Here is a 26,035-nt window from a genome sequence, read left to right as displayed (position 1 = left end):
TTAATTTTTAGGAGCGGATACAACAAGGGATGATGGGATATACTCAGCAAACTTTATGGATTTCGTCGGTGATGGCGTTTACAAGGTCACGCTTCAGGTCAAAAATGAGGTCATGGGTCAAGCCAAGAAAGTGACGTTTCCTCAGGCAATAAGTGGAGTGATGTCGCCAAACTGGAGTATGAATTATTGTGTTTCTGTATTATACTATTCCAATAATATACAATTGGGTATCAATCAATTCAAATAAAAGTAAATTTAAATTGTGATAGTTGTGTAAAGACCATCCAAATCAAAGGATACTCTCAGATGTCAGAATCTTTTATTGGAAGTCACATGGAAAAAAATGTACAAAACAACATTTTTATTCGAAATAACAAAAAACATACAGCAATCTACAAACTTCAACCTCATGTAGATTGTGGTAAAATTAGTAGTGAACTTTGGAAAACAATTTCTTTTTAAAGCAAGTTTAAGAACCTTTCCGAAGTAGAAGCCTTCAGGACAAACAAGGGTCAAGAATCGCGACAAAAAGTCGTTCGACAGGCTATTATCATCTAGACTTTCTTCTGAATGTTTTTCTAACATCAATGAGCCCTAAACTATGATAATAATACATTCTAAACAGTTTATAGTGAATCTTCTTGGGGAATAAAGAAGCAAAATAACTAGAGTTTCTATTTGGTATCAGATAACACCGAGGAGCCCATCCTGATTGAAGTCGACCCCTTCATGAGGGTGACACCCCCCTCAGAGTTCACCATCGTGTCGTCCCCGTCAGCCGACGCGATGCCCGAGGACATCTTCCCTCCATCCAGGGTGACTGATCTAAGAGTATGCTCGGTGTCCAAAGCCAGGGGCATCCTGGCATTGCAATGGACGGCACCTGGGGACGACTTGGACAAAGGAACTGGTACGTCTGCACATTTCATGATAAGTTCAAAGTTTGTTTGATCAGATGACGAAATAAATGACATTACAAGATTACTCACTTAGACAAGTTTGATCTGAGTTTCAGTTAGTCGTCCTGGAAATCTTTGAATTTTTATTCCTCCATGGATTGAGCAAGCGCTAACTCTTGATTGAAGTGCATGCTGGTCTAGCTAGCGATCACTAGCATGCACCTCATTCCATGCGTAACGCCGTGGTACCAGTATTTGCGAAAGGGTCTATGAGGGTATCGTCCAAATACTCCCATAATTTACACACTTTTTTCCTCTTGTACAAAAAGCACCATGTTCAAATCCTCCAAAGAATTCCTTACATTCTGAAAACAACATGAAGACAAAATGGAGAGGGGTACACGATGTATGAGTCATCTTTGCTATACTACGCATTGTAATACGAGTACATTATGGCACTCACTTAGCTGTGTAAACAAAGTTTACATGATGGCTTCCTTATTAACGTGGTTCTTCAATCAACCAACCATAAATCACCAGACGTGCGTATTGAGCACCATCTTTCTAGTTAAGTATTCCAAGGCGCTTCACCAAAGTGAAAGGAGCTCAAATTCGCTAACATAAGTGCAAGTAAGCAGATTCAAAGAGATGAGTCTTAAAGTTTTTAATAGTTTCTTTATTGAATTAGTTGCTTGATTTCTTCCCCAGTCGCAATGTATGATCTCAGACGTGGTGAAAACATTTCTGCCATACTGTCGGACTTCTACAGTGGTCATAGAGTCAGTGCCGAAGATGACATTTATGGTGACCTTTTAGATCCACAGCGAGGTGGAAACCGGCAAACCGTCAGCTTAAGAATTCCCACCTTGGAGTCCGTAGAGCCTGGTCTCAAGTTGTTCATTGTGTTCCGTATCCAAGGCATCGACAAGATGGAACAAAAAGGAGACCCATCCAACATCGCGACTATCATGATCGACTACGGAGCTAGTGTTACTACGCCCTCTATCGACAAAACGACACCGCCTTCATCCAAAACGACGCCATCCACTAAGATAGTATCTCCAGTTACCAAAGCGCCAGCTGATTCGTCAAACACGAATAAGTTTTTTGAGACCCTTGGTAGGAACATGTTGATCGTGATCTGTGTGTGTGTGTCGTGCATGATATTTTCCCTCGTGGTGCTGATGTTTGTGTGCACAACGAGGATAAGATCAATGAAAAAGGACGAGAATTGCCCCAGTGTGTCTTACTCGAAAGCCCGCTCAGCACGAAGGGTTAGCGCTGCATGGGTTCTGGAAGAAATATGAGCTGATAAACCTTTCGGTTTAAAGCCCTGCAAGAAGAGACACTGTCAGCAAACGCTATGATATTTCAATAACTCCTTTGGCTTAACCAAATCATACACACTGGTCAGCTCGTCATTATCTGCGCACACGTCAATAATCAGTGTTAATAATCAACAAGTGTCAATGACTTGGTTAAGAAGGGGCAGAACAAAACCGTGCCAGAACGTTTGGTATCAGTTCGATACATCGTTTGTCACTGGTAGATTAAACCAAATTATAAAACCAGTAAGCTCAATATGACCTAGGCCCAATTTCATAGAGCTGCTTAAGCACAAAATTTTGCTTAAGCAAAAAATTAATTGCTTAGTAAAATCAGATTACCGGCCAAGACTCCACTCAATTGTTATGCTAAGTAAACAACAGCTAAATACTAGTCAATTTTGGCCAGTAACATGTGTAAAATAAGCGAGCTATTTTCGTGCTTAAGCAAATTTGTTGCTTAATCAGCTCTATGAAATTGGCCCCTAGGCGTTACCTAGACATGCAAACAACACACGATAAAACAAAATCATAAAACAAGCAATACAAACCCTCTCAACATAATGGAAAAAGCTTATCAGCGCATGCTAAAAACATACCGGGGGAGGGGCGGGGTTGTGTAGCAAACAAGCAGGGCCCAATTTCATAGGGCTGCTTAAGCAAAAATTTTTTTGTAAACATTTTTTTTGTGCTAATCAAAACAAAAGCAGTGTACCAGTCATGTTAATTTAGTTTAACTAATACACGTGGAGAAGCACCGTGTTGCAACTTGAAAATGTTGTGCGTTTTTTGAAGGACTGAAAATACTTTAAATACGACTAGAAGTAAAAAAGGGAACTTTTTTATACTACTTGAAGAAATATTTGTTGGTATAAGCTTCCATTCTTCAGGTTTTTCTGGATGCAGTCGGTTCTCTTACTTTTTAATGTTGGAATGAGAACTAGATAAAACTGTATCGGTATTTAAGAACATAGTTTCTCCTATAAATCGTAAAGTTACGGTATAAATCTTCGTTTTATAGTTCTATAAGATACTAACTACTTTAGTATTTAAGAACATAGTTTCTCCTATAAATCTTATAGTTACGGTATAAATCTTCGTTTTATAGTTCTATAAGATACTAACTACTTTTGCTGAAGTAAGGACAAAGGCTGAATACCAAAGCATTTGTTTGTTCTTTTCTTCACCAAAACAAAACATTACATCAAAGCAAACTCACCAAAATGTAAACAATTTGTATTGTATTGCCAACCGTGTGAGCTGTATAACTTTTAGTTAAGGTATAGGTTTAATTTGAGTTTTCAAATTATTGTTTTTCCACATTTTATAAATATTGTAAACTGTACTTCAGAAGTAATTTCATTATTCAGATTTTTTAACAACACTTAGGGGCCTTGTAATAATGTTAATGTTAAGATACCAAACAAATCTTGTTATGTACGAGTTTCGTGTCTTTGCATAATTTGATGGAAGAACTCTTCCTAGACATATATTTTGTATAAAAGAAAGAAAAACAAATATATAAATAAATTTGTCAGCTATGATAATACTGTCTTCTAAAAAAACATTGTGTGGTCGATTTTCAGTCGCGATAATAATCTTCAAAGTACATGGAAGTTAATATTATTGTTCATTGATGTGAGTAGGTTTAGTTTGATATTTGACATAGGCCAATCACATGAGTTTGCACAGCGAATGTCATTCGTTACTGGACTTTGGACAACGTCGTTTTTACATCGACATTTACATTCGCTTTACAAATCTCTTTGCCTAATAACGAAATAGCAAAGTAGATAACTGTCAAAACACTATAATGTGAAGGTCCAACGTAAAAAAAAGTACATTCGCAGTATATTCATTGTGAATGTTCAATGTCCAATTTCAAACTAAGTTATACTATAATTGTATATTGTTGTAAATTTCCGGAATGATTACAGTACTCAGTAACTACTCAGCTGTTACCCAGAATTTACTCAGTTTTTGTTACTAAGTAATAACTACCACCTGTTACTAACTTTACTCAGTTGTTACTAAGTAAGCCACTCAGTAACTATACACAGTTAAATCTCTGTTAAGAGTTATAATCACCCGTGTTTAAAGGTAACAAGCAAAGCTTTACCAGAGTTATTGTGAATAAAATGTAAGTGTATAATTATTTCTATATCAAAATGCTTTAGTCTTTCAAGATTGTAGTAGCTTATAAGATTATGTCACTGTAAAATGTCATTATTGTTATTAAAGATAACTAAACAAAACAGGCCTACACTTTTTTGATTAATGATTACTGACCGGACAGAAATGTTAATTAGATTTGATCAAGTCTCCTAAGAGCGCTCTGACGGATAAACTTGAAAGCATAATATGATTGTCTGCAGTTACTCGAAAACAAACACTACTGTATCATGTAATGTTGGTCTATCTATTTGCAGTCAAGTGCTATACGTGTTCCAGCTGATGTATTTAAAGGCAGTGGACACTGTTGGTAATTACTCAAAACAACTATTGGCATAAAACCTTACTTGGAAACGAGTAATGGGGAGAGGTTGATAGTATAAAAAATTGTGAGAAACAGCTCCCCCTGAAACGACCTAGTTTTGGAGAAAGAATTTATTTTCCACGAATTTGATTTCGAGACCTCAAGTTTAGAACTTAAGGTCTCGAAATCAAGCATCTGAAAGCACACAACTTCGTGTGACAGGGGTGTTTTTTCTTTCATAGTTATCTCGCAACTCCGACCACCGATCGAGCTCAAATTTTCACAGGTTTGTTATTTTATGCAGAAAACTGCTCTTTGACAGTTACCAATAGCGTACACTGTCTTTAAACCAGTAGTTTGATAATGAACAAGGCCACTGGGTATCGACGCTTTTTTATCAGCTGAACATGTTATCTTGCATTTTTGACCAAAGTTCACTCGCATTAACCCTCGACACCAAAGTAATCTTCCAACCGTAATTTATTTTTTTATATAATACCGAGTAATCCCTGACCCTTATGCATGGATACAACAAGTATACCGCGTGGCTAGACGCTTGCACCAAAAATACATATCTCATGTATGGAGTTCAGCAATATTTCCTTGGAAATTCACTTCATATGAAGCTCAAAATCAACCGTCTCAATATTGCTTTAGGAAGAGTCTCGGATACATTTTGATGTCCTTATTTTAGAATGAAGTGTTCAGTGTGGATTTAGGTTAAGGCGTGGTTGGGTGAAGCTACACAGTGGGTGAGAATGGGGAACTTTACCTCAGCGAACCCGCAGTATTCAGTGCTTCCATTGGATCAGGTATGAACTATTTAATATCATAATGTTTTAAATAACCATGACGTCTTCATGACGTATTGCCGTCTGCTCTTATGAGTGGCAAGATAAAAGTGACGCAGGCTTAAAACCACGTGTGTTGTGTTGTCTAGTCTTCGAGAAGAACTATCCTGATCGGGTCAATTTCACAAAAGCCCTAACTACGACTATTCCTAACTTAGGACTATTCCTTACTTAGGACTGGTCCTAAGTTAGGAAAAGTAAGTCGTCCTTTCTCGAGATCGGACCAGTCTTCACTCGTTGTGAAATCCAACCCTGCATGGTGTCCGAGCGTCAGACCATGAGTATGATTCAAGTATGACTTCATTTCAGAGGAAAATATGTTACCGGAAAAATGTTTCTCGTATATGAAATTCATAATCAGTACTGATGACATGACCAACTGATGATCAACTTGGGGTTTGAACTTCCAAAGGACGAATAAATCTAACTTATTGCGGGTGTGCATTTACATATAGATGATTAAACAACCTGGTAACCAGGTTATACACAACACATTTTATGATTTAGAATATAGTTTACAGACAGTAATACAATAGTTTGTAAACACTGTAATAATCAGTAAACTGTCAATAAAACGTTAAAGGGATTATCATATTCAGGGTCGCTACAACCAGATTGCTGTATAACTTTAAAAGTTCTGGATAAAATGGCTTACCAATTTATATCTGGACAAGACAAGTAGACATCAGCCTTTAAGTAGGCAAACTATTTGGTTTCAAGTACTCAAGAAAGTACTGAGTCTACAGTGCTTCATACCCATATCGGTGTAATGTGTGAAACTAATTTAACATCTCGAAGTACAATATATTTTGGGTGGTAATTCTATTCCTGGTTAGCAAAATTGTTTTGTTCTTAGCTTCTTTGAGTAGAAAAGCAGAAAACGGGATTAACGTAGCAGACAGTTCCCTCTTGAGATGACATAGTAATACATGTGGGCAGGCACTGAATGCAGGTTAAAGAAACCAAAACAAAACTCAATTGGGTTGACGTATTGACGGATTTTTTTTTTTTTTTACATTTACAGCAAGAACACATTCGCATCGCTGAACTAACATCGTCAAGCCTCAGGTAAGAACGGGAGCATTTCTACGAACACAGCTCGAACAAAACAATCGAGGAGTAATGTTGTTCTGTTTTCTTGCGTGTTTACTGGTGATGTACTTTTTCTTTTATATGTTTAATGATGGGTAGACCAAAAGTGAGCTTAGTTAACAATCTATACACACGACTCCCATTCCGATTCGCCCTGTGAGTCAAAATTACCAAGAAATCGGCCGTGCTGACACGGATTCCGTGCTAAAATCCCATGCCACTGACCTTCTGGGTCATTCTGACCCCAAAATGGGTCATGGGTGGATTTCAACTCCATGATTTCACAAAGAGTAAGGACTAAATAACTTGGGACTGAGAGATTTTAAAAGTGAAGGCTAGTCCTAAGTTAGGACAGGTAACTCGCCCTAGTTCGAGTCGAGATGAGAGTCTTTTCTTTGTGAATCCCACCCCAGGTCCCTTGTGACGCAGGATCTGGGTCAACTCTTACCCGGGAGTCAAGAACACATAATCAGAAAAATGATACCTACTTAACCTTTGCTATCCAAACCTTGGTTCCTTAATATTTCACTAACGTTAATATGAGCACAGTATTTGTAACTTGACAAGATAGTTAACATTAAGATCCCACATTGTCCCCATACAGTGTTGTTGGCTCTGGGTCTATAATTGCTGCTGTCATACTTAAAAGGAAAATTCTAAACCCTGAGGTAAGTCAAATGTTATTCTTTGTGTTGTATAATTTTAATAAACATTATTCACTAAAAGGCACTGCGTGACGTGTTAAGTCAGATAGTGTTTCAAGTCCCTATATGGACTTCTTTTGTTCTTTAGGTTTACAGTTATGTGTTTAGGTCTATAGGGTTAAAACATTCACCAAATGGCCAACAAAATTAGACTTAATTATTTCACATAGATAAATGAAAACCAGAACAGAACTGTTGACTAACTACAAGCCATAAAGTGTGGTTGATAAATCTGTGAAAGCATGCGAGATAATGAAAAAAGGACAGCCGTTCTACAGCTAACGAAGTTTCTCCTCCTGTTTATTGTCTCTTTGAGTACAAGTGTCCCTCTTCCAAACTATCTCCCTAGGTGTACCCGTTGTTTCATCTCTCCTTGGCCGACCTCCTTGCCTCTATTTCTGTCATCTTAAGTCTCATATTCTTTGGAAAGGATCCAGACTCAGACCGGACGGACCAATCCCCGGCTTGCGCATGGACCGCAAGTCTGGCATGGGTAAGACCGTCATAGACCGTCATAGACCGTCATAGACCGCATCATCCAGTATAAAGAGCTCAACAGCCCAGCCATATGTTTGCTTAAAAACAAACCAATGCCATGAAAAACGAGGCTGGAAACACAAATAATCCGACACCTATACGCTCGTACGAAAATGAAGCTAGTGAAGTACATGATCCCCTTTCCAAGTTACAAACAACAAACAGTCCATTTAATCTCCATCTCCTGAAGACTATCCATGTAATATAATCGAAACGTCAAGTTTTTCCCCACCACTTTTCCCCAGAACCACCACAAAGAGAGGGTCATGTGTTCCTTACCAGGTTTCTTCTCCACCATGCAAAATTTCATATCTTAATCATGTTCAGTGTTACTGGTAATCTTCATGCACAGTTTTAAAATCCTTATCATGTCTAGGGGTTGGGTGGGAGTCCAGACAAGATTATCAATTATTTGTTTTAGAAATAGATGAGATTTACATAAACAGTTACACTTTGTTTTTGCTTGTTTATTGTCTATTTGTCTCCGTTGAATTCCAGGGTCAAACTGTGGTGGACAAAACGCATAGTTTGTTTCACTGGTATCCATCGCAAAGTGCTCTTTTATTTTCTTCCTGCAGGGGTTTTACCTGAGTACTTTCCTTCTAACGTTAATTTACTCCTTTGAGGCATACAGAAGAACAAAGGAACAGCTGGCGCAGCTGGTGTCACCACACTACAGCAAAGAGGTATTAAGTATGATTGTTAAGATTTGGAAACCGTTCCAGGAGTTTGATGACAAAGTTATATTTTCGTTGTTGGTGATTTACATACACGTCAGCCCAAGCCGTGGACAGGGGTTTGGGGGGGGGGGGGGTTGAGAGTGCGTGTGATGGGTTGAGAAACGGTGATTTGCTTCTTTTCTTATACAATTTCGTAAAGGAAGAAGACCCACAAATAAAAGGTCTGAGGCATTAAAGAAAACGACCATTGTCTAAATGAAAAGCACACCACCAAGAGCCCAATGTTGCAACTTGTTCCATTTGTACAAAAATGAACTGTCATCTTATGATAAGACTTTAAGACTTTGTCAAATGCTATTTAGGGCTTGTTCTATAACAAGTCTAGCCATAGTCTGACTTTACTGTCCGTCTGTGGCTGTTGACAGCGACTTTAAGCCATAGACAAATCGAGCTGAAACCGTAAGTAAAAGCCACTTCTAAACACAGCCATGATTTGTTTCTATTGTTTTACCCAGCCAACATATAGCTGCACACCTTGGTACCTACCCGTAGCGTATACAATAGCCTGGACAATGCCTATGTTATCAGTCGGCATATACCATGCTACACAGCAGATGCCAGTACAGGTTTTAAAACCCTTATGTACGAGATATAACTATGAGTAAGTCATGTTAATTATACTTCATATTTATCAGGGGAGACTGAAGGTTTACAGAAGCTTAGCATTAAGGCTGAGACTCTGGAACTTTTGATTTTTTTTGTCAGGAATGCAAAAGGATTTAATATGTGTCTGGGTGATGTGATGTGACTAAAGCCTGAACGGTTCAAATCGAGGTTTCGAAAATGTCCATGCATCTTAAAGTGAACGTTCAGTAGTAATGTTTAGCCAGATCCCGTGCCGTAGAATGAAAAAGGCAGCAAGATTGACCCTGATTGAATTATCATATCATTCCTAATTCAACATCCAAATTGTTTCGTGTATTAGTTTATGTGAGTAAATGCATGGACGCAATTTTTTTTTGTTCTTCTCGTTGGAGTTTTGCTCTACACTCCTTCCGGGTCAAAATTGACCCGTATCTGGGTTCCATTGTGTCTGACCTTCACCGGGTCAGTATGTCAAAAGTGACGCTGAATCCGAATAAAAACCTCGATACACCTTTCCCGGCTCAACCTTACCCGGAAATTGGTCAGGTCCCCTGGGACTTGAATCTGGGTCAATTCTGACTCTGGAATGAGCTAACACTTCTTGGTTTCGATAATTTGTTCTCCTTTTATTTTATTTGCAGATGTCTTGTGATTTTCCATCGTAAAAATGACCCCTGTCTAGTAAGTGTTAATTTTAACGACAAGTTAAATTCAAGAGCAAAATATATGGATCAAAATCTCGCTTCTACGATGGTCGTTGTATATAACTTAAAAATGTATACGTCCTACATGTTAAAGGCACTGGGCACTATTGATTGCTCAAAATAATTGGTACTATAAAAACTTTCTTGGTAACGAGCTAGGAGAGCTTTTGATGGTATAAAACATTGTAAGGGACGGCTCCCTCTGAAGTAACGTAGTTTTTTTTTTTTGAAAGAAGTAATTGTTCACTAAAATATTTGAATTGAATTCGAGACCTCAGCTGAGGTCTCCAATTCAAGCACCTGAAGGCACACAACTTGTGCAACAAGGGTGTTTTGTTCTCTCTCGCAACTTCGACAACCAATTGAGTTCCAAACTTCACAGGGTTGTTATTTTATGCATATGCTAAGATACACCTTCTTCCTCCATGGATACACCAAGTCTTGTCTTTGACAATTATTACCAAATTTGTCCAGTGGCTTTAGATTGCAGACAACATACAGCCGTTTGAATAATTCTATATGAAGTGTGGTGGATGACGTAGTTCTTAACGTCATGAATTAAAGGTTTGATTTGAAAACAAAGGCAAATAGCGTTCCATCACTAACATCAATGATGTCATCCTAACTGTAACAGTACACAGAAAAACGAAGATTGTTTATTTTTCAAAATTGATGTTAAACAGTGGGTTTGTATAAGGGTTAGGACGTGTTTATCAGCAAATAAAGTAGTTGAATGAATGATGTTAGCTCTACACGTTACCAAAGTAAATTTGCTATTTATTTGCGAGTCAAACTTACTGCAGTCTCAACGCTAGGTTGACAACCTGCAGCTCTACCTCTACCTCCATGTTTTCTTATGAAAATTTTTCAATGCTGTTTCCGTATGGATTCTCAAACTGAAACCCTTAAAGACACTGGACACCTTTGATTAATGACAAAGACCAGTATTCTCACTTGGTGTATCTCAACATATTCACAAAATAACAAACCTGTGAAAATTTGAACTCAATTGGTCATCGAAGTTGCAAGAGAAAAATGGGAAGACAAAAAACCCACAAAATATGTTGTGCTTCCAGATGCTTGAATTTGAGTCCTCAGTTGAGGTCTCAAATTCAGGTATCGAATACAATTCAAATAATATTTCAGTGATCAATAATTACTTCTTTCTCAAGAACTACATTATTTCAGAGGGAGCTGTTTCTCACAATGTTTTATATAATCTATCAACAGCTCTATCTTTGCTTGTTACCAAGTTACTTTATATGCTAACAATTAATTGAAGTAATTACCAAGTGTCCAGTGCCTTTAATGAGATTTACAAATTAATCAATTTGATGACCTTGTTCAGGACAGGAGTGATGTAGGTGTAGGAGGCCGACTGGCAATGAAGTCGTTTTTCATTACGACGTTCTTCCTCTGCAGCATCGGTATAGTAGTAAGTATTGAATACAAATCCTTCATTCTGTTTATAACTTCCTTATTTTTTTAATCAAATTTTCTACATGTAAATTTGTGAGGGCCATCCAAAGGTTACAAAAAAACCACAATGAATTAATGTATACAAAAACAGCTGAGGTACCGAAATCAAGGTACCTGCCCCCGATTTCACGAAGCGCTGCGACGCGTCGCAAGTGCAAGTTGCGACCGGTTACACGTCGTAAGTTGCGAACTCGTCGCAGCCGCTACGTGTCTTAAAGGTCTGCGACGCATCGCAAAACCCTGCGATGCGTCGCTACTTGCGATGAGTTTCGTGAAATCGGGGGCTGGAAGCATGAAACTTGTGCGACAAGGGTGCATTTTCTTCCAAGTAAGTGAGTTCAAATTGTCAAAGGTTTGTTATTTTAGGCATATGTTAGAATACACCAAGTGAGCAGACTGGTCTTTAACAATTACCATTGTGTCCAGTGCCTTGTTAAGACACTGGACACATTTGGTAATTGTCAAAGACCAGTCTTCTCACTTGGTGTATTCCAACATTATGCCTAAAATAACAAACCTTTGACAATTTGAACTCAATTGGTCGTCGAGGTTGCGCCATGATAATGGAAGAAAAAACACCCTTGTCACACAAAGTTGTGTGCTTCCAGATGCTTGATTTCGGGACCTCAAAATCAAAGTCTGAGGTCTCGAAATCAAATTCAAATATTTGAGTTGAAAATTAGTTCTTTCTCGAACACTACCAATGTGTCCAGTGCCTTTAAGTTTAAGAGATATCTGTAAGAGCCACATTGAAAAATACTTCATTGAGAAAAATATATTGTGCAAAGCATACAATACTCACTGAACACTTCCAGGTCAGCATTGACCCGGATTCTGGGTTAGAATGATCCGATAGAGGTTAAAAAAAAAGAGGGTTTTAAACTCAGCATCAATTTGACTAATTTCTTTATTATTTTGACACAGATTCCGGGCCACTCTGACCTAGAATGTGACAGAGTTGGATTTCAAACGAGTTAATCAAAAACTAGTCCTCGAGATAGGACGACTTCATAGAAGTGTGTAATAACTCCTATAGAGTCCTAGGACTAGTCCATATAGTTAGGACTATCTTGATGAAATCGACCCCAGGATCCAGATCAGTTCAGACTATCCGGTTGTATAATTAAGTATTGTTTTTGTGTGTTTATTCTTTCAATTCATTCCTTTCATTTTGCAGGTGTTTTATTTCCTGACGCACAAGGCAGTTACGAAGAGCCAAACATCCTTTGGTGTTGTCAGCCACAAGCAATATGAAGCAGCCAAAAGAATTCGCAACCGTGGAATCCTATACTGCGTGGTCTTCGTTATTTGCTGGTTACCAGGTTAGATCAAAACATTGACTATAGGACAAGTAATCATTTATGGCGTTTTAGTTAACCAATACTGCCTGGTCTTCGTTATATGATTAAATCAAAACACAGACTGATCTGGACAAGTTTAATTTAAGTAGTTATAGTTTTACTAACAAACACTGCCTGGTATTCGTTATATACTGGGTACCTGCAGGTTAAATCAAAACATTGACATAATTTTTTATAGGACAAGCCTATGTCGTTTTCATGTTTAGTTTACCAATATCAATACAACCATGTTTCGATGAGCACTTTACAAAATGTCTGTTTTTATCCTATATGCAATTTTCATGTTGGTTTGAGCATTGAGAGTTACTCTGTCTCTACAACCGAACCAAATCCGTATGGTGTTAACCATATCTCATAAAGGCTAATGGTTTCACCGTCAACATTACGCAATTCTATCTCTGTAATTTCAGCCTCAATTGTCGGCATCATCACCTACACCGAAGTCGCCAAGACCGAGAACCTGATCGTTCTCTTCATGTTGCAAGGCTGCATAGCCAACCTCCAGGGGTTCCTCAACTGCCTCATCTACGGCTGGATACGAGGTGGATTCAAGAGCGCCCTCAACATGTACAACGTAAGAGGCAGCCGACAGTCGTTCAGTTACAGGAAGAAGAAGACACAAAGACCGTCTTTCATGGGCTACCAGACCTTCGGCGTGTTCTCGTCAGAGGAATATGACACTCTGAGTGATCCGGAAATAAATAAGTCACGGAGGCCGTCGACCCCTGGAGTGGCTATTGATGTTATGTAGAGATCGAGGTTACAACAGTGATCCGGTAGTAGTCAACTTCATGATGCCAATAGTGTTTCATTTGTACATGTGCATATAGCGTTAGTGAATACACCAACAGCCTACGATATTATCAGACAATATTCTACCTTCTTTCATTCTCAGACTTCAAATTGAAGGCTCATTTTACTTTAGTGCGGTTGGCTCGTTAGAGTAGCCTTTAGATATTAATTTGGTTTCCAACAAGTTCGAGTTTTTTTTTGTAAACTATTTTAACGGGCTAATTTTCGTTGATATGGTATTGCAGTTTTACAGAGTCCAGCCCTCAAACCACTCCCCCCATCTGCCAGGCCACGTGGTCATAACGGAGGGATGTGAATGTTTTAAAGCCATTATACACTTTCGGAACAGAACAGGAAAAAAAGTTCACATATTTACAAATAACTTACAGGGTTTACAGAAGATAATGGTAAAAGACTTCTCTTAAAATATTGTTCCATGAAATGCTTTACTTTTTGAGAAAACATTAAACCAATTATCAATTCTCGACAACGAGAATTACGGATTTATAGTAAACACATGTCATGACACGTGGAACATGCGGAAACAAGGGTGGGTTTTCCCGTTATTTTCTCCCGACTCTGACGACTGTCCGGCACCTAAATGTAGCCCGAGCCCTAAATTGTAGCCTGCCGCACAAACGACCGATTGAGCCTAAATTTTCACAGGTTTGTTACTTTGTATATAAGTTGTGATACACGAAGTGTGGGCCTTTGGATCGACAATACTGTTTACAGAAAGTGTCCAATGGCTTTAAAGGTAGCGCTGCGGTTTTTTTGTGTCAATATAATACTGATCTATATGTATAATTATAAAGAAAGATGAAGGTCCCATGTGTGAGTTCCAGCTGAATACAATGTCTACTATAGCATTAAACTGTCATGGTATTTTTCACCAGAATTAATATGGCATACATACGCGCTTAACAACGTTTTGGGGTGAACAAAACATACTACTTCGAATGGAATCCTTTCTCAAATTTTTATATATTTTTTAGGAATGATGTAGGCCCCTATTTAATGAGAATGTGTAAGTATTTGTTTATAACGCCCAAAATTAATAACTGTGAAGCTTGTCATTTTTTTCAGATTTAAATTTTTTGAGAAAAAGTAAAAGTTTCCTTTAATTTAAAACAGTAAGTGCATTTGCTTGTGTCTGTTTCTAATTCACTGTAAAAAAAAAAGGAAAATAAAAAACTGTGTCAACAATGGTTCCTTATTGAATAAAGGTAATTCTCCGTCTCAGCCACAGCCCATAAACTAATTGAGCAGATACAAGGTAAGAAACATTAATTTTGACTTACTATTTTCTTTTCTTGCGCATGCCCTGTACAGCAGCTGTAGGCGGGGCGGCGTGATTGACCGGTGTTGCGTGAATGCGCGTGTTGTGACGCGCGCAATGAACACGCGTTGTTCGCAAGGCTACCAATGTTTAACACCACAACGTACTCTGTACGTGTGTAAATAAAGTGTGAGCGCGTTGCTAGCGCGCTCTCACACAACAAACACGACATGATCGACTAGACTAGAATTAAACTACACAAGAGCAATGATGCACAGCAGGCAAAGTTACTAAAAACTTTCTCAGTGTAGAGTGTTTCACATCTGCATTTTGCAGCTACTTCCGTATCGAAGTCTCTAAAATAAGCTTTCTATGACAAAATGATTCAATGTGTTTGAACTGCAACTGAATGGAAGCTATGGATGGGGCAGAAAGTGACTGTAGCGAGAGCTACTTCTCGGCATATGAGCAAGATGAGAGCTTACAGCCGCCGAAGCTGGAAAGCGTCACAGTCGTCTCTACTGAGGAATTAGAGGAACCATTAACGGAGCAACAAAGCGATGAACAGGGAACTAGGGGCGGGGAAACGACCACACTCGAGGAGGAGGAGGGATTCAGAGTTGGATGCACGTCACTCATCTCAAAAGGTTCGTTTTACCGTAGGCCTAATTGTGTTTTTATCTGGTTATCTTTTGTACCGTTTAAAAAGGCACAACATCAATCAACAGGCTTTCGACGAGATACCAAAAACATAGCAATGACATAGTTTTGGCAACTGACTTGGTCGTGTATTCACAAATTAAATACCGGACTCATCACATCCCCTAGGCCAGGTTGGGTTCCTTCGTTGCAGTGCAGTCCAACCGAGGGCTAACAAACCGACCACACAAGATACAAGTCTTTAACCATTGATACAGACACTCTACGCGTAGGAAGTGAAACATAAATTCGAAATTCGTGCTGTGCAAACATGTTTACATAGTATACAAATATTGACTGCTTCGAGTGCTATGGTTAAAACTATGACTCCCGAGGTGATCCACGGAGCGTTCTATTTTCCCGAGGCGAAGCCGAGGGAAAATAGAATGCTCCGGGGATCACCGAGGGAGTCATAGTTTTTAACCATTGCACGAGTAAAAGCAGTCAATATTTGTTTTATAACACCCCAAACATTTCTAAAACCTGTATTATTATTATTAAGTTACAGACCTGAATGCTACAATCCACGGACGACGTGAACACAGATTGCAAACACTTTTACCTACTGTGTTGCATGTAGTGTCGGACAATCCGAAATGGTTACAGACTATTAATTTATCATCCTCGTACACGCAACGGACGTCTGGGTACTGCACGCCGTGTGCTAGTCTGTCGGACTAGCGCACGGCGCCATGTGCTAGTCTTCGGACTAGCGCATGGCAAACCGACGCTCTATCACACGGCCGTCGTGTAGCAAAACTAAGACATGTCATGTGACGCGCTCTAAACCAATGAGCAGGCAGAATCTTTGCAAGGGGTGTTATAATGATGATTACCCACACGTGAGGTTGGTGGATCTGGAGTGCGCTAGTATCTGAAATATACGACAGTTCAGACTCTAAGCACGATAAAAAACATCCTAGCTAATGTAACCGACAAATCACCACACTGTAAATAACTTCTACATTACTTTGTCTAGTTTCTCTTTTCTTGAAATTTCAGATAATGGAAACAAAACTTCTGACGCTAGACGACGTCGGGTGAGGCACAATTCCGAAACAACTAAAGTTAGAGATTCGTCCGTAATAAATCACGCCCTCAACGGCATGAACACATTGTACGTCATGTGGGCCAATGATAAACTTTGCGACACCATCGTCACAGTAGATGGCAAAGAGTTTCCCGCCCATAGTGTTGTCCTGGCAACTCACAGTGACTACTTCCTGGGTTTACTACTTAAACAAACGACTAGGGTGAGTCTACCACGTCGAATTTCCATTGACGGTCTGGTTTCGGCCCCTGGGTTTGGGAGACTACTAAGCTACATGTACACATCAGAGATCGACCTGAGGTGGGGTAACGTGTGCTGTACAATGCAGACTGCTAACTCCCTCAGTATGGCCCGAGTGGTGCAACTGGGAAGGGAATTCCTCCAAAGTTACAACATTGAGAGTTGTCTGAACGCCCTTCTTGTCTCCAAACAAGCCAATCTAGGTTCCCTCCACGCCAACATTCGCAACTTTGTCCTGGATAATTTCATGGCCGTCAGTCGAACCAAAGGATTCCTAATATGTCCGGCTGAGATGCTAGCGAGTCTCATGGCAGACGACAATGTGAACGTCGACAGCGAGTTAGACATTCTTCTTGCCGCCAAAACCTGGATCCTCCACAATGGGGAGGATGGTCTTAAAGGCGTACCGATACTCATAAAGCAGGTCCGATTCCACTACATTCCACCAAACGATCTCGAAAAATACGTCAAGGACGATGAGCAGTTGATGCAAATACCGGAAGTGAGGTCAAAGGTCATGGCGGTTTACTGGCACAGAACTGCATTGGCAACGACAAGTGACACAATTAAAAGTTCATCACAGAGAGGCTCAAACGAGAAACCGACAGATGATGACTTCAGCAAACTACTCGTGACGTCTGATCAGGACAGTTGCGACAGTTTGTACATGGTGAGGAAAGAGATACTTAATGATGTACATGTTATCAGAGGAAATTGTTATTTATCAAGAAAAAAACAGTAGAATAGAAATAGGTTGAAAATACTTTCTCAAACACACAATGTTGGGTTAAGAAATTATGAAATTCTACATTCTACAACAAAAACAATGCACATACAACAAAGTACTTTTCACACGTCATCCCATAGTCGCCTTGCAGCAATGACAAAATATCCTCTCTATTTCTAAGGGTTTGCAAACTTAATAAAGACTGTTTAACAAAAGAATTATTTGAGACAACCCGTGCTGCTCTTTTCTATAGTCTGAGAAAAGACTCGTTTCACAACTATCACAGAACATGAATCCAGGCAGAACATTGACACATTGAGCCATCTGAATACATCACACAATTCACTATTTGAGACATGCCCTCCAAGTTTCCCGATTGGAATGCAAGGCAGTGTTTTTATGTTCTTTGATTTCAGATTACCAGTGAAGAAGAATGTTCAGCTTCACTATCGGATCAATCTTCAGTGAAGAAGATTCCAAATCAATCTCAATACAAAGGAACTCAATCTTACAGGAAGACAAAGGCCTTGGCTGTAGATAAGAAAGTGCGATCAGAGGTAATTTCAAATAAGGTGAGCATACTTGACTCTCTCTAATGTTGCTTCTGAAACAGTTTCGAGAAAAAATCCGTTTTCTCAGACAACCTATATTTCATTTCTATATTTGAGTTCAGATGACCAGTGAAGAAGAATGTTCAGCTTTACTATCGGATCAATCTACAGTGAAGAAGATTCCAAATCAATCTCAATCCAAAGAAACTCAATCTTACAGGAAGACAAAGGCCTTGGCTGTAGATAAGAAAGTGCGATCAGAGGTAATTTCAAACAACAAAGTGAACATACTTGACTCTCTCTATAAATGTTCTTTAAAGTGTTGCTTCTGAAACAGTTGTGAGAAAAAAAGTCGTTTTCTCAAACAACCTATATTTCATTTCAATACTTGATTTCAGATGACAAGTGAAGAAGTATGTTCAGCTTCACTATCGGATCAAACTACAGTGAAGAAGATTCCAAATCAATATCAATCCAAAGGAACTCAATCTTACAGGAAGACAAAGGCCTTGGCTGTAGATAAGAAAGTGCGATCAGAGGTAATTTCAAACAACAAGGTGAACATACTTGACTCTCTCTAATGTTGCTTCTGAAACAGTTGTGAGAAAGAAAAAAATCGTTTTCTCAAACAACCTATATTTCATTTCTATATTATTTGATTTCAGATGACCAGTGAAGAAGAATGTTCAGCTTCACTATCGGATCAATTTTCAGTGAAGAAGATTCCAAATCAATCTCAATCCAAAGGAACTCAATCTTACAGGAAGACAAAGACCTTGGCTGAAGATAAGAAAGTGCGATCAGAGGTAATTTCAAACAACAAGGCGAGCATACTTGACTCTCTCTAATGTTCTTTAAAGTGTTGCTTCTGAAACAGTTGTGAGAAGAAAAAAAGTCGTTTTCTCAAACAACCTTTATTTCAATTCTATATTTGATTTCAGATGACCAGTGAAGAAGAATGTTCAGCTTCACTGTCGGGTCAATCTCCAGTGAAGAAGATTCCAAATCAATTTCAATCCAAAGAAACTCAATCTTACAGGAACACAAAGACTTTGGCTGTAGATAAGAAAGTTCGATCAGAGGTAATTTCAAACAACAAAGTGAACATACTTGACTCACTCTAATGTTCTTTAAAGTGTTGCTTCTGAAACAGTTGTGGGAAAAAAAATCGTTTTCCCAAACAACCTTTATTTCATTTCTTTATTTGATTTCAGATGACCAGTAAAGAAGAGTGTTCATATTCACTATCGGATCAATCTACAGTGAAGAAGATTCCAAATCAGTCTCAATCCAAAGGAACTCAATCTTACAGGAAGACAAAGACCTTGGCTAAAGATAAGAAAGTGCAATCAGAGGTAATTTCAAACAACAAGGTGAACATACTTGATATGTTCTTGCTCTTAAAACAGCTGTGAGAGAATATTGTTCCCTTTTTTCAAACAACCTATGAAATGATACAATGAAAGTCCCCGGTGAAAATTTCAGTTGGATACAGTGTCTCATTACGAAAACAGCAAACAACTGTCGCTGTGTTTTCATAAGAACGTCAATGTATTCATCAGTGTTACAGACAATATAAGTGAACAAGTCACTCATTCTAGTAATAGTAAGCATCGCTCTAGAATTGTCAAGGTCGTGGGTTCGAATCTCAGCGAGTAATATGCCTATGCTGTGTTTACACAGAGAAAGCACTGAGAATACAGTGCTGACAAGGTTGTAGCTAGGGTAAATTGGATGCCGGCTAATATTGTCGAGGGTGGGGTGTATCGGGGGGCAGCGTAGCGCCCAACAACCCGGGTCCGCTTAAGGGCCCCTGGTGGGGTTAAGGGCAGCGTCCTTGGATTGGAATGTGAAGAGTTTTAGTAGCTTTTCATGGCCGACCGGCACCAACCGTGGTAGCTACAACCTTGATTGTTGACACACATCGGTGTAGATAGGTAAAACCAAAATATTCTTTATACCCGATGCAAATGTCCATTTATTTATCACCCATTCTAACTTCATACTACTGTGTTTTGAGGGTAACTTTTGTGCCTCTTACTCTCTATCTAGAGCAAGCCACCTCCACCAAATAGGGCCGCTACATTACATGAGGAAAACCTCGTTTCTCAGACACTGTCTTCCAGTGACACTCTTTCGAGTACCTCATTTGTATCATCCTCACCGTTGCCTCAATCGCAACCAGAACCTCAAGTCAAATCAGCTCAGCCACTCGTCAAAACATCTCAGACTCTGTCTGCTTCAACAAACATGTCAGACGTAAGACACCGTTTAAATACCGTTATAACATAATAATACACATACAAATTGGTACCCTATTGCTTGTAAATTTATTTGGCTATCATATTGCCGTTTTTTGTGTCTTCCAATAATTCGCTGCCCCTCTTTTTGCTAGAACTGTTTTAAAGTAGTTTCCGATGAACTGGGCAGTGGGCACCTTTGGAAATTGTCAAAGACCTGCCAGTATTCTCACCTGGTGTATCCCAACATAATTGTGCATAAAATTACAACCTCTGAACATTTTTGATCAACTTGTCATCGAAGTTGCATAAGAATACTTAAAGAAAAAGCACACTTATTGCATAAAATTTGTGCGCTTTCAGATGCATATATAACAGGCTTTAGGCCTTGAGTATTTTTTGAGTGAGAAATTATCACAAAATATTGTTTCTCCCGTGTAGTCCGTTCACAGCGAGAAACACATATCAAAGGAGGCGAACAACAGCACTCAAACCACGGGAGCACCCCTCCTCCGCGAGGTAGCCTCACCGAGCAAATCCTCGTCATCCAAGCAGAAAGACATTATCAAATCCAGTCAAAAACCTTCACTGAAAACCCCGCAAAGTCCCACACCCTGGCCAATGGTAAGATATGGGGGAAAAACTCCATTGTCATTTGGGATTTGTGTTATCGAGCCGACATACTAGATATCAATTTCATTAACAAAATTGCGATTGAAATATTCAGATAGGAAAAAAAACATACCAAAGACGAGGAACAATCGATATGTTTTGTGCGGTTAACGATGACGAAAATGCTCTATGTTTTACCATTTGTATCGTTTGTGATTGATTAAATTTTAAGTATTATTTTCTTCACGTTCTGTGATGATTTCATTACAGCCTAAAACTGTACTCGGGATGAACATGGATTTAAAACCAGCAATAACACCTGTAAAAAAACTCAGGAACTACTTTGCACCCCGCCTCACGAGCGACTACCGACTCACAGCATCCAATCCAAAAGCTCTGGCGAGTGGACCAATAGCGTGGCCCGTTACTCAGCACGCGGAGAAGAAACGCAGACCTGACGTCATTGTCACGGTCGGCGGTGTTGCGAAGAACGGAGAGTCTGAAGTGATGGGCCGTTTGGTAGAAGCGTTTCTATTGGATGATAACGAGTGGCGCGAATTGACGCGATTACCAGTGGCAAGAAATCATCACGTGGCGCACTTCCTCAATGGATATGTGTATGTTGTTGGTGAGTTGAAAACAATACGATCGACTGCCTCATTATTTACACCTGGAAGTCTTGCAATACAGTATAAAGAAAAGGACTCCACAAGACAAGGAGGTTGCTTTTATTTGGCGTCTCGACTGATGATTTTTCTATCTACCACTTAAAGATTCAGGTTAATTCAAATTTAAACTTCCAACTAGAACACACGAGGACAGTAAACTCCTTCAAACTCTACGACAAAACCCAACAAAGTTATGTATCCCCATCGTTGCTTTTTAAAACTTGTTACCCTCATCAACTAGAAATGTCAAAGGCTTAACCAAGAAACAGAAATATGAATTCTACCAGCAAAAAAAAGCCACACGCCAAAAATGTCCTGGACAACACGACCTTTCCAAACAGTACTCAGTTATAATTTTTTTCAATGAACCTTGGTATGTAATGACGTTATCACGCCGCCATGTTGAAGGTAAAACGATGATGCACTAAAACGCATTACGCCACACGGCGGCACGCAGGATGGGCCAATAAACGACCCGCTTTAACCGAGAGCGCCCTTTACCAAAATGACGTCATGTACTAAGATCCAAAATCGAACATGTATCTTTAGGTGGTTCAGATCCACATGCTGATGGGGATGACTTTCTCAAACCAGTAAGATCCGTACTGAAATACGACGTACGGAGCGGTGAGTGGAGCGAGGCACAGCCGATGGATACCGCCCGGGTATTTCACGAGGTAACGGCGCTGTTTGGCCAGCTCTACGTGGTCGGAGGTCAAGATCACGCCGGACGGTAACACATTTATTTTGTAGCCATGATTTGATGGTTAATGAATTTGAAAACAAGAAACGTTAAGGGCTCAAATTATAGCCGTGTTTAATGGACTTCTACACTGTCTTCACACATGCACAAGGCCACAATTAAGACAATGATGTTGAAGATGTTACCGTGTATGCCAGAAAGGGGATTCAAAGCAATGGAAGTAGACATTTCAACACTATCATAACCAACGTTTAAATACATAAAACGAATGTTAAGTTTTGCGTGTTCCAACTATTTTAAAATGGCCGGTATTTTGGGAAAGGTTCAACGTGAGATCAGGCTTGTTTGTTTATCCACATGCCACCAAAATCCATTGAAAGGCAACACATCTCAAGCAACAAGTAGACAAACAGTATCACAATGTAGAGCTTGGTTCCAGACAGACAAATATATTATGTATTTATTTTAGGACACTTGCAACAGTGGAGTGTTATTCCCCATCGACAGACAGCTGGCGATACGCAGCTTCCCTACCATCGCCTCGGTACGGCATGGCTGTAACTGTCTACCGCGGTCAACTATGGGTAGCTGGTGGCTTCCCTGAAGATCGCTTGGCCGAAACGTCGACAGTGCCTACAGATGTTGTCTGCTACAATGCATTTCGGGACGAGTACGTATACATGTGTTCATTTTGAGGCCTTGCCTGCCTGCATTTAAATTGTCACCCGCATTTAAAGTAAAATAAATTACCTTTGGTTTTTGAAACCGCTCGTGTTTTTTTAAGCCTATATGCCCTACAAATGTAGAAAAATGTAAACAATGAAGCTACCATTTGGAAAACTCATTTCAAAAGGTCGCGTTTTTGAGATATCGCAAAAGGTCCGGAGCGAATGAAGTTCAAGCAGGAAGAATAATTCGTAATTGGAATACACGATAATGAGAAGCCTTATTGTCAGTAACGTCTCTCATGTTCAAATTTGAGACACAAAACTGATATCTTTTTGCATATTCACATCACTTCGAAGTGGAATGTTTCTCACAATACTGGGGTGGATTTCACAAAGAGTTAGGACTAGTCTTATCTCGAGTTAGGACCAGTTACTCATCCTAACTTAGGACTATCCATGCAATTTGTATATCTCCTAGGACTAGTCCTAAGATAGGACTAGTCCTAACTCTTTGTGAAATCCACCCCTGGTATACTATCGAAAGCTGATGTAGGATTCTAACCAAAGGTTTTATTTCCAGATATTTGAAGAGTGTCCCGAAACGTGTACTTCCCTTTAAACGCAGTTACTTTAATACACACACAGACTCACACGTGGTTTTCCCCGCAAGTTTACTAGCTACTTTCAATTCAATCCATGCAAAGCATCAAACAATACATCCGTACGGTTTACGTAGAATTTATCGGATTTATTATGACATAATTATTTTGGCTGTGTATGATATGACTGTGTCGTGAATCGTGGGTGACAGCTCATTTGATAAATGCATTTGTTGGGAATATTAATGAATTTTGTTCTTGGACTTGGTCACGATCAAAGAAATCCATGTTAAATACAATTATCTACTGCTGTGTGTGTGAAGAATAAAAAATACGATAAAAAGTAACTCAAGCTTTAAGAATTAATATCATCAGATATACGTTAAAACAGATAACTGAAAAACAATTGTGCAATTAATTCCCTAAGAAACAAGAAGTTCTCAAACAAATTATTCTGTTACCTCTGTTATACGTCGAATGCATAAGCAAATCGAGTAAAACCATATTCTGTTCTTAACGTCAACATTATTTACTGAAATAAAAGGTGGACCCTTGTAACCCCTCTACGCGTCCCACGTTGTCACACAAGTCTCCTCGAGATGGCAGAGAGACTCTACATGATTGGTGGATTTGTTGGTGATCCAGGTCCTTCAGAGGAAAAGAACCAATCACTGTCGACGATAGAGATGTTCGATGAGCGTAAGGACGAGTGGGTGTTTGTGGCCGACCTTTGGCAGGGTCGCCATGATGCGAATACAGTAACAGTGGGTACGTTAGTATATTTGCTTATGAACTCAAACCACCTTTCCCCCTATATTCATGGTCAAAGAGCCCTCCACTTCATTGAAATTTCGTTACAGAATGATAAACATACTCATAGTCGCCAGGCTGACTCACTCAGATTTTCAAGGGACTTTTCAAGACTCAATTATTTGAAACTTTCTTTTGTTACAGTCGATCTAAGTCTTATTAATATTTTGTCACTTTGTATCGTAATGTTATTGTATTCTTCAGGTGATAAAGCCTACATTATCGGCGGCATGGATGATGATCACGAAGACCCTCTGCCGAACGTCGAGTGTTTCGATCCGGTAGCGATGTCGTGGACCGACGGACTAGCGCCACTGCGGTCACCAAGGTTCGGCCATGCTTGCTGTGTAATCCCTGCAGACGCACGCATCAAATGGGCAAAGTCTTAATCCCATCATGATGTACTTACAAACCAAAACCAGGCCTACTAGAGGATTTGACTAGTTTTTCGTTCAATTCTCCTTTAGTTTCTCACATTAATTACAAGGGAACCCAACATTGACAGTAAAACAACAACAATTCAAAGGCCCCACAACTAAGTGTGCACAGTCTTTCACTATTTAGCTCCCCAGAGTCAAACAGCGGATTAGGCCAAAATTATCACAGGTTATTATTCATTTATTTTATGGTGCAAATGTCAGCTCTACCTTACAAAACCTTCACTGCACGCACTGTGCATTGAGCAATGCGTAAGATTATCCGCATCGTCAACGACCTTCCATGCATTGTCACGACCTAAAACTAAATTAATTTCGTATAGGGTGACATTCGGAATTCTTTTCAATAGTCAGCCAAGTGATAAGAGGACTTGACATTCGCAATTCTCTCCAATGTTCATGCGACAGGGTTTAGCCGAGGGAATAGAGGACTTGGCTTTTCTGCAGTACAGAAGACAGTGGAAATGTTAAAGTGTTAAAACATAAAATAATTCGTCTTGTTCGGGAATTTGAATTGCGAAGACTCATGAACGAATGATTTGTGTATAATTTCTTGTCCTTATTCTTGGAAGCTTATGGATTAAGACCAATGACACACAATAATAAAAGAGAAAACAAAAGAACTATTATGGGAATTCTTAAGACTTTGGTGCTCCACAAGGCAATTTGTGTACACATTGCAACTGTAAGTGCAGTGACAATGGAAAGAACACAAGAATTCTCCACAAGTAAAGGATGCATTTTTGAGAACGTGTGAAATTAAGGTTGTTCACTTAAAATGTATGATTAACACTGTGCAACCAGTGAGGTAAAGTTCTAAATAAAGTCCAAATCGAGAGTGTGTGACCTTTGTATGCTTCATTTAAACAATTTACAGACAAACAATAAACATTTGGGGTCGAAATACATATTGTATTTCTTGTTCTACTGCGATTTGAATGACGAGGACCGAGGCACATGTAAGGTTGCTAATGCATTATCAATTGAAACTATAATGACGTACAACAAACATGAATTGAATACAGTCCAAACTTAAAAAGAGGCAGTATTTATACAACGTAACTACCGACGTAACAATACAAATTCATTGAGAACACGCAAGGTGGTCGCCTAATTTTCTTGCTAACAAAATTGTTTCTGCTACATGTAAGCACGAAGATTTTCTTGCCGTTAAGCAGCGCTATAAAGTTGGGCCAAGGAGAATGG

General features: G+C 39.3%; 3 protein-coding genes across 5 annotated transcripts in view; all 3 read left to right on the top strand.

Annotated features, from left to right (window-relative positions):
* The window catches only part of LOC139954581 (calcium-activated chloride channel regulator 1-like), a 49,445-nt gene extending 44,912 nt beyond the window's left edge, over positions 1–4,533 (top strand). The window contains exons 12-14 of the mRNA XM_071954448.1: positions 12–176; positions 689–910; positions 1,608–4,533. Coding sequence (XP_071810549.1) covers positions 12–176; positions 689–910; positions 1,608–2,206 — 986 coding nt within the window. The 3' untranslated portion in view covers positions 2,207–4,533. The remainder of the gene's footprint in view (positions 1–11; positions 177–688; positions 911–1,607) is intronic.
* Positions 4,534–5,089: 556 nt separating this feature from the next.
* LOC139954579 (transmembrane protein 116-like) lies at positions 5,090–14,873 on the top strand. Its single transcript, XM_071954446.1, has 10 exons — positions 5,090–5,512; positions 6,576–6,619; positions 7,248–7,311; positions 7,697–7,840; positions 8,463–8,570; positions 9,080–9,225; positions 9,851–9,890; positions 11,262–11,348; positions 12,570–12,714; positions 13,164–14,873. Exons 1-10 carry the CDS (start codon positions 5,459–5,461, stop codon positions 13,502–13,504), a joined length of 1,173 nt encoding a protein of 390 aa, XP_071810547.1. The 5' UTR covers positions 5,090–5,458; the 3' UTR covers positions 13,505–14,873.
* A 188-nt stretch (positions 14,874–15,061) lies between these two features.
* LOC139954578 (uncharacterized) lies at positions 15,062–25,685 on the top strand. 3 transcript variants are annotated; one of them, XM_071954444.1, is made up of 15 exons: positions 15,062–15,471; positions 16,526–17,484; positions 17,958–18,098; positions 18,215–18,355; positions 18,491–18,649; positions 18,758–18,898; positions 19,034–19,174; positions 19,307–19,447; positions 20,145–20,351; positions 20,774–20,956; positions 21,215–21,572; positions 22,162–22,345; positions 22,785–22,985; positions 24,127–24,350; positions 24,597–25,685. In XM_071954444.1, the coding sequence occupies exons 1-15, from the start codon at positions 15,234–15,236 to the stop codon at positions 24,779–24,781; spliced, it is 3,603 nt and encodes a 1,200-aa protein (XP_071810545.1). In that variant the 5' UTR covers positions 15,062–15,233; the 3' UTR covers positions 24,782–25,685. The 3 variants fall into 3 exon arrangements, with proteins under 3 accessions (XP_071810545.1, XP_071810546.1, XP_071810543.1); XM_071954445.1 differs by having other exon boundaries at positions 17,958–18,113; positions 18,491–18,631; XM_071954442.1 differs by having other exon boundaries at positions 17,958–18,113.
* The last annotated feature ends 350 nt before the right edge of the window (positions 25,686–26,035 follow it).

This window comes from Asterias amurensis, chromosome 2 (genome assembly GCF_032118995.1).
Source record: "Asterias amurensis chromosome 2, ASM3211899v1".
In the NCBI taxonomy this organism is placed as follows: Eukaryota; Metazoa; Echinodermata; class Asteroidea; order Forcipulatida; family Asteriidae; genus Asterias; species Asterias amurensis.
This window is presented reverse-complemented; position numbering and strand designations above follow the sequence as displayed.

Coding starts and splice junctions, on each gene's coding strand:
- LOC139954578 (XM_071954442.1), top strand. CDS start 15,234: ATGGAAGCTATGGATGGGGCAGAAAGTGACTGTAGCGAGAGCTACTTC. Junction 20,957..21,214: donor GTCCCACACCCTGGCCAATG/GTAAGATATGGG, acceptor ATTTCATTACAG/CCTAAAACTGTACTCGGGAT. Junction 22,986..24,126: donor TACAATGCATTTCGGGACGA/GTACGTATACAT, acceptor CTGAAATAAAAG/GTGGACCCTTGTAACCCCTC.
- LOC139954579 (XM_071954446.1), top strand. CDS start 5,459: ATGGGGAACTTTACCTCAGCGAACCCGCAGTATTCAGTGCTTCCATTG. Junction 5,513..6,575: donor CAGTGCTTCCATTGGATCAG/GTATGAACTATT, acceptor TTACATTTACAG/CAAGAACACATTCGCATCGC. Junction 7,312..7,696: donor GGAAAATTCTAAACCCTGAG/GTAAGTCAAATG, acceptor CTATCTCCCTAG/GTGTACCCGTTGTTTCATCT.